At 49.1% G+C, this 12,147-nt stretch overlaps 2 protein-coding genes across 3 annotated transcripts in view; one reads left to right on the forward strand and one right to left on the reverse strand.

Annotated features, from left to right (window-relative positions):
- The window catches only part of LOC122903422 (BRCA1 associated protein), a 154,668-nt gene that overhangs the window by 36,253 nt on the left and 106,268 nt on the right, over positions 1 to 12,147 (forward strand). The window lies entirely within an intron of this gene.
- The window catches only part of ALDH2 (aldehyde dehydrogenase 2 family member), a 32,335-nt gene that overhangs the window by 5,990 nt on the left and 14,198 nt on the right, over positions 1 to 12,147 (reverse strand). The window contains exons 4-11 of the mRNA XM_044244261.1: positions 11,919 to 11,998; positions 9,445 to 9,556; positions 8,814 to 8,942; positions 8,245 to 8,358; positions 6,466 to 6,568; positions 5,702 to 5,886; positions 1,834 to 1,998; positions 76 to 233 (exon numbers count right to left, since the gene is read on the reverse strand). Coding sequence (XP_044100196.1) covers positions 76 to 233; positions 1,834 to 1,998; positions 5,702 to 5,886; positions 6,466 to 6,568; positions 8,245 to 8,358; positions 8,814 to 8,942; positions 9,445 to 9,556; positions 11,919 to 11,998 — 1,046 coding nt within the window. The remainder of the gene's footprint in view (positions 1 to 75; positions 234 to 1,833; positions 1,999 to 5,701; positions 5,887 to 6,465; positions 6,569 to 8,244; positions 8,359 to 8,813; positions 8,943 to 9,444; positions 9,557 to 11,918; positions 11,999 to 12,147) is intronic.

A 12,147-nucleotide genomic window follows, 5' to 3' on the forward strand; every position in this document is an offset into this window, starting at 1 on the left:
TGAGCACCAGATTCCAGAAGACCCGGACTTGAGGATCCCTACCTAGGTTGTGAGGGGTTGCCAGGAGGCTCTTACCACACAGTGCCTGCCTGGAGGGCTTGGGACAGATAATTGGCCTTGTCCAAGTCCTTGGTGAAGACAGCTGCAGCCAACCCATACTTGGAATTGTTGGCTCTCTCAATGACTTCCTCTATGGTCTTGAACTTCAGGATCTGCATCACTGGCCCAAAGATCTGCGGTGAGAGAGTGCACAGTTGGGAGGGTGTAGCAGACATGGAAACCTCCTGCCATCTAGCTTTCACAGTGCTGAGCAGATCATTTCAGACAGAGCCTAAGAGTTCCACAGGAAGACAACAGCTCCTGAGCTCAATGAAACACAAAGGGAAGGAAGCTAATGGAGATCGGTTACATTCTGTATGCTACGTATTTACATAGCTGGTCTTATTTCTGAACAATCCTGCAAGGTAGGGGCTTCTGGTATGTTGTTACACGCAGATTTAGTTTCAGAGAATTTACACCAGTTTTTCAGCAAGGCACACACTAAAAGCTGAAGAAGTAACTGTGAAAGAAACAGGGTCTCTGCTCTCAAGACATCCAAGTTTATTTTGTATTTTCTCTGCCCTATTCCTGGCATGAGCTATTTCTTCAAGGAATCCTGTTCTTTTTAGTGGAGAATGAGATTCAAAAACGAAGTCACAGGGGCCAGATATGTGGGCTGCTGTGGGGGTGTGGGAATGCAGTGTGGGTGGTTCTAATGTAGTCAGGGCCTTAGAAGGAACCGTTACAAGCAATGTAATGAGTGCTGGGAGCTCCTGGGCGGGCCAAGTGGAGAGCAAGGGTGAGGCTTTGACGAAGTGACAACCAACTGGTGACACTGGCCAAACCAGAGTCCAGGTGGGGAGCAGGGAGGAGAGAAACAGAGTTCCAAGCAGAAACACACCCAGCGCCCATCCTCAGGAAATCCCACTTTTCACTAAAAGGAGGTAGGACTTCTTGAAGAAATGGCTGATTACAGGACTGCCGGGGGAGTGTCGAGGCGAGAGGTGGGAGAAGGGTGCCAGGAGCTCATCATGGTTGGAGCAGGACTATGGGATGGGGCGTCATGTGCTTCAGGCACTGGCCAAGCAGAAGCACCCCCCATCCTTCTGGGATTTGAAGCCTCAAATCGTCATGATGGGGAAAGAGGTAGAACTCTGTGGGACTTCCTTCCCCTGATTTTGCATTTTCATATTATTTTATTTTATTATATATTTTTAGTATTTCATATTATTTTATTTTGAATTATATACACAGAGGAAATGCTGTCCCTGTATACATGAAGGGGAGCGTGTGTGGACCCTAGAAGGGCAGGGAACACGTCTTGGATACCTCTGCATCTCCAGTGTCTGTTGAGAGCCTGGCGCATAGCAGGCACTGAGTATTTGTGAAATGAATGAATGAGTGAGCCAGAGCTGCTCTCCTATGTTCATAATGAGTGCTAAGGGGAAGAACATCGGGAACCTTGCCACGTGGAAAAATCATAGCCCTTTGGTCAAGTCCAATGTCCTGCTTATATAAAGAGCATAAAAGGGCTGAGCAAAACCACTCCTTGACCCATGGCTTGCAGGGCCCACAACACAAAGGGCCTGGAAACTGTGCAAGGGAATCTGGAAGTTTTCCCCAGCAGCCATAAAGGTTGGAAGAGGGGGACAAGATTAGATAGAATTTAAATAATCTGTCTCAGAGAGCCAAGATTTGGCCCAAAGCCAGAGGATGGGTCATGGTACAAAGACACCAGACTTAACTGTCCACTTCTCCTAAGAACATTCCCCGGAGTGCTGGCCCCAGGCTAACCTCCTCCCTGGCGATGGTCATGCTGTCTTGCACGTCTCCGAACACGGTGGGCTGAATGAAGTAGCCACGGTCAGCAGCTGCCCCTCCACCACACAGCAGCTTCGCTCCCTCCTCCTTCCCAGATTTGATATAACCAAGGACCTTCTTAAACTGAGTTTCGTCCACCTGTGGGAAAAGGAGTCCAAAGTTTCAGAGATGGCTAGAGCCAGACCTCTCCTAGCTTTAGGCTTAGAACTACACAGGCAATGAATGACAATAACTGAGCAACCAGAGAAGCTTAGGAATAAGCGAGGCTCAGAAGAGGAACTCTGAGGGGCCAGTAAACGTTAAGAAAAGGGTCAACCAATCTCGTTAGCCCTCAAAGAAATGCATATCAAACCCACTGTTTTTATTTTCCAACTATGAATAATTAAGAATTTAAAACAGTGAAAAAAATAAAAATAAAAAAATAAATAAAATAGTGAAAAAATAAATGTGCTTGCTTCAGCAGCACTAAAATTGCAAGCATACAGAGATTAGCATGGCCCCTGCCCAAGGACAGCAGATTCGTGAAGCATTCCAGATCAAAAATAATAAGAAGAAAAAGAAGAAAATACATTGATGGCAAGGGTATGTTACATAATACTCATATTCATATGCTCTCAGAAGGACTAATACGATGTCGTATGTCAGTTGTATCTCAGCTTAAAAAAAGGCCTATAAAGTGGTACAGCCCTTTTGGCAGGTACTTTATTAATACTGGTCAAAAAATGAAATACTCAGGGTGCCTGGGTGGCTCAGGGGGTTAAAGCCTCTGCCTTCAAGAAGCTCAGATCATGATCCCAGGGTGCTGGGATCAAGCCCCACATTGGGCTCTCTGCTCAGCAGGGAGCCTGCTTCCTCCTCTCTCTCTGCCTGCCTCTCTGCCTACCTGTGATCTCTGTCTGTCAAATAAATAAATAAAAATTTTTAAAAAAGAAAAAAAAAAAGAAATACTCATTCCCTTTGACCCAACTATTTAACTTGGAAATTTATTCTACATTGTCACAAAGGGACCTAAACAAGGATATTCACTGAGGAGCACTTTATAAAAGTAAGAAACAGAAACAGTTCTAAGTATATGTCAGTAGAGGGACTGGCTAAAATAATTACTGTATGTGTATGTAATGTATATTGTGTCCTTGGTAATAACAGATCTGTGTGAGGCACCTGGCTGGCTCCACTGGTAGAGCATGGAGGACCCTTGATCTCAGGGTCATGAGTTCAAACCTCCCACTGGGCATGGAGCCCAGTTTAAAAAAAAAAAAAACAAAAAACAAAAAACACTGATCTGTGGACTGACACAGAAAGCTACCCTAAGGTATTCTGTAAAGATGAGGGAAGCTTGTAGAATGTTATATAATCCTGTTTTTGTTCAAACAAATATACAGAAACGGAATTCTGCGTGTTTGTGCACCTGCACACATGTGTGGTTATCTATGGGGAACAGACATAGAAGGGAGCCAAGGGTTTTTTTTTTTTCCTTTAAACACTTTTTATCAAAAATTGTATACAACTTTGTATTAATTACTAATTAAATAGCCATAAACTACAAAGAAAAACAGGAGAGGGGAAAAAAAGGTGTTAGGATTCATAGTAGCACTATTCCCAATGGCCAGAACGTGGAAAGAACCCAAATACCCATCAGCAGGTTAAGTAGGTAAGGAAAATGTGGTATGTCCATGCAATGGCAGCCATAAAAAGGAATCAGCTATCAAGTCATCAAAAAATATGAAGGAGGGGCGCCTGGGTGGCTCAGTGTGTTGGGCCGCTGCCTTCCGCTCAGGTCATGATCTCAGGGTCCTGGGATCGAGTCCCGCATCGGGCTCTCTGCTCGGCAGGGAGCCTGCTTCCCGTCCCCTCTCTCTGCCTGCCTCTGCCTACTTGTGATCTCTCTCTGTCAAATAAATAAATAAAATCTTAAAAAAAAAATATATGAAGGAAATGTACATGTACATTGTTAACTGAAAGAAGCCAATCTGTAAAGGCAACATAGTGTATGATCCCAGCTATAGGATATTCTGGAAAAGGCAAAACTATGCAGACAGTAAACAGATCAGTGATTGCCTAGCATTGGTGTAGGGGAGGTTTGAATGGGTGGAGCACAGGGGAATTTCAAATACTATTCTGTATGCTACTGCAGTGGTGGATTCGTGTCTTCGTATGTCTGTCCACACCCAGAGAAAGCAACACCAAGAGTGAGCCCTGAAGTAAACTATGGACTTCAGTTAATAATAATGCAACACATTGGCTCATTGGTTGTAACAAATGTACCATACTAATGCAAGATGTCAGCAGTCGGGGAAACTGAAGGGGAAGGGTGGGGAGTGAAAGGAACTTCATACTTTCTGCTCTTTTTTTTATAAACCTAAACTGCTCTAAAAAGTAAGTCTATTAATTAGAGATGCCTGGGTGGCTCCCTCAGTTGAGTGTCTGCCTTCAGCTCGGATCATGATCCTGGGGTCCTAGGATCAAGTCCTGCATCGGGCTCCTTGCTCAGTGGGGAGCCTGCGGTCTGCCTCTGCCTGCCTCTCTCCCCTGCGCTGACCAAAAAAAAAAAAAAAAAAAAAAAGACTGGTTTTGACCAGCCCTGGAGCCTGGGGAGAGGATGGTCACTAGCAGCAGACACCCTCAGGAGGATGGAACCTGTACAGAGGCACCCGTGAGACCCAGAAGTGGGTGTAGGGACTGGTGGGAGCTGGGATCGCCCCTGACCCTGTGGATTCCTTGCTTCTTGAGGGGGTAACAGGGGAAGGCCAGCACAGAGAGCCCAGGACAGGCAGGGTCTAAGAGCAATGCTGGAGTAAGGCTCAGGACGTGAGGAAATGGGCAGAGACACTCTATTTCTTCTTGTTGTAATTACTGTTGGCTATAGTTTTGATTAAAATGAGTATGTCCTCGGGCACCTGGGTGGCTCAGTGGGTTAAAGCCTCTGCCTTCGGCTCTGGTCATGATCCCAGGGTCTTGGGATCAAGCCCCACATCGGGCTCTCTGCTCCCCGGGGAGCCTGCTTCCTCCTCTCTCTCTCTGCCTGCCTCTCTGCCTACTTGTGATCTGTCAAATAAATAAATAAAATCTTTAAAATGAGTATGTCCTCATGGTAAAAAAATTACACATATATATTTGATATATGTAAAAATATAAATATAAATATATATGTATATATACACATATATATATATTTTTTTTTAAATTCAAACATTTCAGAATAGTATAAAGTCAAGTCCCTCTGCTACCCAGGCCATGGCTCTCTGGCCCACTCCCCAAAGATAACCACAGTTAACAGATACACGTGTGTCCTTCTGGAAGATGCATTTTTTTTCCCTAAAGATATTATTTATTTGTTTGACAGGGAGAGACACAGCGAGAGAGGGAACACAAGCAGGGGGAGTGGGAGAGGGAGAAGCAGGTTTCCCGCTGAGCAGGGAGCCTGATGTGGGGCTCAATCCCAGGACCCTGGGATCGTGACCTGAGCCGAAGGCAGACGCTTAACAACTGAGCCACCCAGGTGCCCCATGGAAGATGCATTTTTATGGATGGCCAAGGTCCAGGAAGCATGCATTCCTTTTTACACAGATCCTCCTGATATTTATTATGTGTATGAAATTTATAAGCTGGTTTCTATTATTGATTTCCACTTTAAAGCCAGCCCTTGAGATCCAGAAAGGTGATTATTACAGATGAGAGAACGGTGGCTCAGAGAGGGCATGTGGCTTCTCAGGGACACACAGCTAGCACATGGCATAGCTGAGACTTGAAGCCAAGCCTCCCTGCCTTTGAGTCTGAGACCCCTTCTGCTCTTCCATGCTGGCTCTGGACACCCAGACCCCACTGCAGCAGCCAGGCTTACCTGCGGCCCTTGCTCAGTCTGGCTGTCAAAGGGGTTCCCAACTACACGAGACTTGGCCCGGGCAACGCTCCGCTCCACAAACTCGGCGTACACGTCTTCTTGCACAAAGGTCCGGGAGCCTGCACAGCAGCACTGGCCCTGGTTGAAGAACAGGGCGAAGTGGGCCTGCTCTACGGCCCAGTTCACTGGGGAGGCAAAAAAGCAACCATGAGAAGAAACCGAGGATGAGCCTGGCCCCAGGGTCTGCTTATCCTTTTTTTTTTTTTTTAACCCGTCCATGCCACCAACAGCACCGACCAGGACAGACCTGATCTCTCCTTCCCTGGGGTATGGACACCCAGTGAACAGACACAAAGAGAGAGGAGGTCACAGCCCTCTGTGGTAACAGGCATGAGGGTGGTGGCAGGACCCACCCAGCCAGCCCACAGCAGTCAGGGAAGGGCAAATCAGGGGGCACCCCGGCGGGACTGGGAAACAGGCTAAAGAGGAGGCAGCGCGGTCTGCTGTGAGGGCAAGCATGTGGTATGGCCGGGCGACTGAGCACTGCGGCCCAGCAGCAGTGGGGAGCAAAGAGGAGAGAAGCCGGGGAGGGACCGGGTCATGCAGGCTGGAGGGCCATGCTGCAGACTCTGACCTTCCTCCTCGGGCCTAGGGGACAGACACTGAGTCCAGTGGTTGCCGAAGCTCAGTAAAATGAGAGGAGCCACGGTATGGACAGCTCGTGGCCGCCTTTGTCCCACACCTCCTCCCTGAAAAAACCTTACTGTCTGCATCTGACATGATGATGTTGGGGCTCTTTCCCCCCAGCTCCAAGGTCACTCTCTTGAGGTTACTGCTCCCTGCAGCAACCTGGATTAGGTGGCCAACCTGTGGGGAAGCAGAAATACAGAAAAGCTCTCAGGGGGAGGAAAGAAGAACCAAATGCTCTTCTAGATGCAACAGGAGGGAGCGGCTGGACTACAAGAGACCCGGAGAATTTCACCCAGTCTAGCTATTCATGTACCACTGCTGCTTCACCCTTCTGAGGTCCCAGGACAAGAATGACCGGAAACCGTGGGAGCAATATGACTTCTCTATACCAAGCGTGCCTACATACCAGACACCGTGCCAAGCGCTTCGTGTTCATTTAGTTCGGTCCCTGCCATGACCTCAAAGGTAAGCACGACTCTTTGCCTTGCTTCAGAAATGTGGGAGCTGTGGCTCAGAGTGGTCAAGTCACTTGCCCAAAGTCACACAGCTGGTGAATGTGGAATCGGAATTCACACCTGGGCAGCATGAGTCCATCACCGGGTCAAACCGCTATCCTGCCCCCTTCCCACAGTGGAGTTGAGTGTGGTCCCCCAGCCCATGGCACGCTCTGTGGGGGCAATGATGAGGGGCTCCTCACCTCCTTGTTCACAGAGCCTGGCACATCTGAACCTATCTGAATGAACAAATCTGTCTCTGTCAGAAAACCATCCCCTCGGTGAGAATCTCAGCAGCACCTCAAGGCATTCATCTGGGCAACAGCAAAGCAAGGGAAGAGCTTGGACCATGCTCTCTTGGGCTCTGTCCCTGCCCTCCCAGAGCCGCCGCCACTGCGCATGGACAGAATGCTGGGCCGTATCTACCTCTGGGGGAATGATCTGAGACCACATTCCTTATGGTATTCAGTGTGCCTTTTCTGGAGCCATGTGATGAAGCCTCGCAGAAATTCAAGGACAGGAAAGGCTACTCTTCAGAAGGAATTCCGTCCTTGCTTTGAAGGAGATGATCACCAGACCTCTTACCTATCCCTGTTTCTCCCGGGCCTGGCACAGAGCTGCACGACACTCCTTACTCATGCATTCCCTCCCTGAGCACTTACTCTGAGCTAGACCCTTGCTGATCGCGTCGTAAGCTTCATCGCCCTTACTCCAATCCTGTGAGCTGGATGCACTTATCATCCCCGTTTTACAGATGAGACAGAGGCTTCGGGAGCCTGAGTGACCTGCCCAAGATGGCGGAGCTAGTAAGTGCCACTGAAACAGTAAGACTCTGGAGCCCCTGATTTTCCCCACTACACCACACGTATTGTCTCCACTGCCTCCACTGCCTCCGTATTTCCATCCTCATTTTAAAGAAAACAAATGAAGCCCCGAAGGCATTCAGTGAATCACCCCATGTCATAATGGCAAGGCTGGGATTTGAACTCATGTCTTCCCGAAGTCCCTGCTCTGTAATTGTCAGGGCAGTGCTGGTCCAGGAGCCTAAAACCGCCAAAGGGCTTTGACCCCGGACAGTAGGTCAGCTCTGGCCTTCATGAGATGTAGACGACCTCGGCCTCTTTATTCCACGTGGCGTGCTGGCCCCTCAACTCAGCCAAAGTGTCAAGCAACCCACAGAGGGCTCCACCCCAACAGCCACTACTGGCCACGTGGGGCCCTCACTTAGGCTCCTCAGAGGCCGTCTTGGGGGATCCTCCACGCAGTACCCAAAGGCGAATTTTCAATGCATCATCCTTGGAGGACAGTGGGAACTTGGGTCGAATATGCCACAAGCTTGAGGTCCTGGTGATGCCTTACCTCGGTGGAGCCCGTGAAGGCCACTTTGTCCACATCCTCATGGGAGGCAATGGCAGCCCCAGCTGTGGGGCCAAATCCAGGAATAATATTGACCACGCCAGGGGGAAAGCCAGCCTGTGGGCAAACAGACAGGGACACTGGGTGTCATTCTCCTGCTCCAAAGGGCTTGGACCAAAAAGCACACACCCCTCCCGGAGAGGCTAAAGTAGCCTGCCCAGTACCCAGACAAGCAGTTACCAGTCTGTGGGGCACTGCTCAGGAATTCCAAATGACACAGCAGAGAGCCTACTTTTCAGGGTTCCTTGGGGCTGCCGCCTCTCCCCAGTGGCATTCACCTAGAACAATGTTCATTCTTCGAAGGGGTCTGACAGTGAAACTCAGTGTAGAAAACAGGTAAGGGACAGCCATTTTGGCTGGCCTGTATGAGGTTCAGGGGGTGGGGGCGGGCTCAGTCCCTGTGTTGTGAACACCTACCCCACTTTGGGGCCCCCAAAGCCCCTCTTAAGTACCCCCAAAGAGCAAGCCTGTACAAGGGCATTCAGAGGTCAAGACTAACACAAACCACACACCTCCTTAATCAGGTTGGCCACATAGAGGGCAGTGAGTGGAGTCTGCTCGGCTACCTTCATCACAACCACATTTCCAGTTGCCAGGGCTGGACCCAATTTCCAGGCTTGCATCAGGAGCGGGAAGTTCCACTGCAATAAAGAGTAACTCCTCTTGGAACCGAAGCTGGCCAGGGCAGGGGGTAGCCCAGGGAGGAGAGGCTGCACCGACTTCTCTGAGCCCCTTGCACTACCCCCACAACTTGGCTGTGAGTCGAAGACAGATGGACAAGGCAGGAGGATGGGAGCAAGAGCGACTCAAGCTCATTAGAGCTTTTTCCGTACTAGGCTCCATGCTGTGCTGTTGCATTTTATATGCCCCCCCACCCCCGCCCTGAGACAGTGCTGTGTTCCCTTCCACTTTTCAGATAAGAAAACTGAGTCTTAGGGAGATCAGTGATTTGCCCAAAGTCAGAGTCCACGCACGGCAGCACCAGTTGGCTTTGTTAAAGCCTGTGTTCTCACCCACCACCCAGGCTGCCTTCGGACAGCATCCACAGACCCCACCACCTGTACAATCAGCCTGTCTGAGATCACTGCATCTCAAGGCACTCCTGATAAGCTTTCCTGTGTTTATTAGGAGCCTAACACTCACCGGAATGATCTGCCCACACACCCCGACGGGTTCATGGCGGGTATAGCTGAAGAAGTCCCCATCGATGGGAATGGTTTTCCCGTGGTACTTATCAGCCCAGCCAGCGTAATAACTTAAAAAAATAAAAAAATAAAAAAAAAATCCAAGCTTAATCAATGACTGGCAGGGACCCCTGTACACCCTGGCAGGAAGAGAAGACTCAAACAGGCCCAATTAAGTCCTTCTGATCATTGTCCTTGCTCTTGGTTTAATCCGAGAAAGACTTCCTGGGTAACTGCTAGGGTCACAGTAACCAGCTCCAGATAACTAACATCTAAGCCTCAGAGTCACCTGGGATGCTTGTAAAAAACACCATGTTTCAGGTGCCCACTTCCAACCTACTTAACCTGGAGCTCTGAGGCTGATCCCCAGGAATCAGTATTTTTCATAAACATTCAGATTTATGAAAAACTCTGACTGCTGAACCAGCCCAGCACCACAGATTAGCATTTGAGAACCATGGGTCGGATCTGGTAAGGAAGTGAAAACCTCTCTAACAGCCAGCACTTCCTGTATGCAGACAAGGAAAGACTGAGGCAACGGCCACCAGAAACAAATCTTCAGCTGGCCTCACCCCTCGTAAAGCCTTCTGTCTAGACTCACGGACGGAGGGGACAGTAAAGCCCAGCACACTGGAGAAAGGGAGAAAAGAGCAGCGTGGATTTCCAGCACGTAAAGGTGATGTTTTCAGGGAAGTGGGAAAAACGAGAGAAGGGGAAAGATGAAATGTCGGGTAAAAGGAAGCATTCTGAAATGAGCGGATGGCCACGGGAGTCTGAGCTCCACGCTGACCAGGCTTCGAACACAGGTCTGTGAACCTGGGGAGAAAAACAGCCAGGGAGTTGCCAGTCTCTACAAGGGAAAGCAGTACCTCTCTCTCCCTTTCTCCCAGTCTGTACGTGTGTCTTGTGAGCCCCAGAATGGTTACCTAATCAGCACAAAGGCATATTCCTAAAACTCAGGAGGGCACAGAACTTAGCCCGAGCTTCCCCAGGCTGCTCTCTCTGGGGCATCCTCACAGAGTGTTCTAATCTTGGCACTAAGATCATGTGGGGCTGGAAAATTCTTTGCTATACTGGCTGTGCTGTGCACTGTAGGCTTTCTAGCAACCTCCCTGGCCTCTATGCAAACCTCCCCCCGACCCCGCCATGCTGTGATAACCAAAAATGTCTCCAGACATTGCCAGCCATCACCTGGGAGATATGACCAATACCCTGGCTGAGAACCCATTATGTTGTCCAACCCCTACCTTCCCAGCACGGCTTCTTCTCCTCTATCTCTGTCCACAGGGTCACAGGGAAGTACTCATTATTTGCACATTGATCTGTCCACCTGGACCACAGCTGGTCAGACTCGAGGCCAGCCAATCAGGGCAGCATCTGGCCTCTGGATCTGGCATTAAGACTCTGGCATTTGGCACTCGGAGAAGGACTGCAGTGTAGTTGGTAGGATCACACATACAGAAGCGAGCCCACATTCCAGCATGCACACTGGCCCTGACAGTGGCCAGGGGGTCACTGAGAGACGATGAGGCAAGAGGGTTGACATAAACCATAGTGGGGCTCAGCAGCCTTCTGGATTTAAGGCCCCCGATCCTCCACAGTGCCCGAGTCAGGCCGAGGCTTTGTTACCTGCATCCCTAAAGACCCCAGCAGAGCTCTTTTTCCTCATCCTGTATTTCTTGGGCATTAAGATGTCTGTCAAACTAATTCCAAAGCTAACAAGAAGACTACGGCAGCAGGGGCACCTGGGTGGCCCAGTGGGTTAAGCCTCTGCCTTCGGCCCAGGTCATGATCTCAGGGTCCTGGGATCAAGCCCCAAATCGGGCTCTCTGCTCAGCAGAGAGCCTGCTTCCCGTGCCCCACCCCCTGCCTGCCTCTCAGCCTACTTGTGATCTCTCTCTCTGTGTCAAATAAATAAGTAAATAAAATAAATAAATAAAAATCTTAAAAAAAAAAAAAGAAGAAGAAGACTACAGCAGAGACAGATGAAATAGAGAACAGGAAAACAGAGGAAATCAACAAAACCAAAAGTGAGTTCTCTGTAAACTCACTAGATTGACAAACCCTTCACTAGACTAAGAAAAAAAAAAGAAGACACAAAGAACTGAAAAACGAAATGAAAGCAGGGACATTACCACTACCTTATAAAGAGAATATATGAACAACTATAGCCCACAAATGAGATAACCTACATGAAATGGACAAATTCCATCTAACATAGAAATTACCATAACTGCCCTGAGAAGAAAGAGAAAATGCTTACAAGTAAGTTATAACTTTGGTACTGAGGGATTTTCTCCTAAGATGGAATCTCACAGAACATGTTTCTCCAACTCCTGTGATCCTGTTAAATTTATCTAATTTCTGGCCCCCGCAAAACCTGCTCCCCTGGGGCACGGCCAGAATATAAGAGCAGGAAGCCTGAGCCCATACCGGATGCATTTGAGGACCATGTCCAGATCCACCAGGTAGGAGATGACATAGGGCTTGCCGTTATCCAGGGTCTCCAAGGCCTGAGAAAAGAAAACGGTCAGCACGGACGTGCAGGCACAAGACTGAATCACAGCAGTCAATGGCGACCAGTGCTGAATCTCAGCACAGACCAAGAAGGGCAGATGGGCCACTTTGTGCCACTGAATGCTGTGGCCTTTCTGGCCCATCG

Source organism: Neovison vison, chromosome 3 (assembly GCF_020171115.1).
Source record: "Neovison vison isolate M4711 chromosome 3, ASM_NN_V1, whole genome shotgun sequence".
In the NCBI taxonomy this organism is placed as follows: Eukaryota; Metazoa; Chordata; class Mammalia; order Carnivora; family Mustelidae; genus Neogale; species Neogale vison.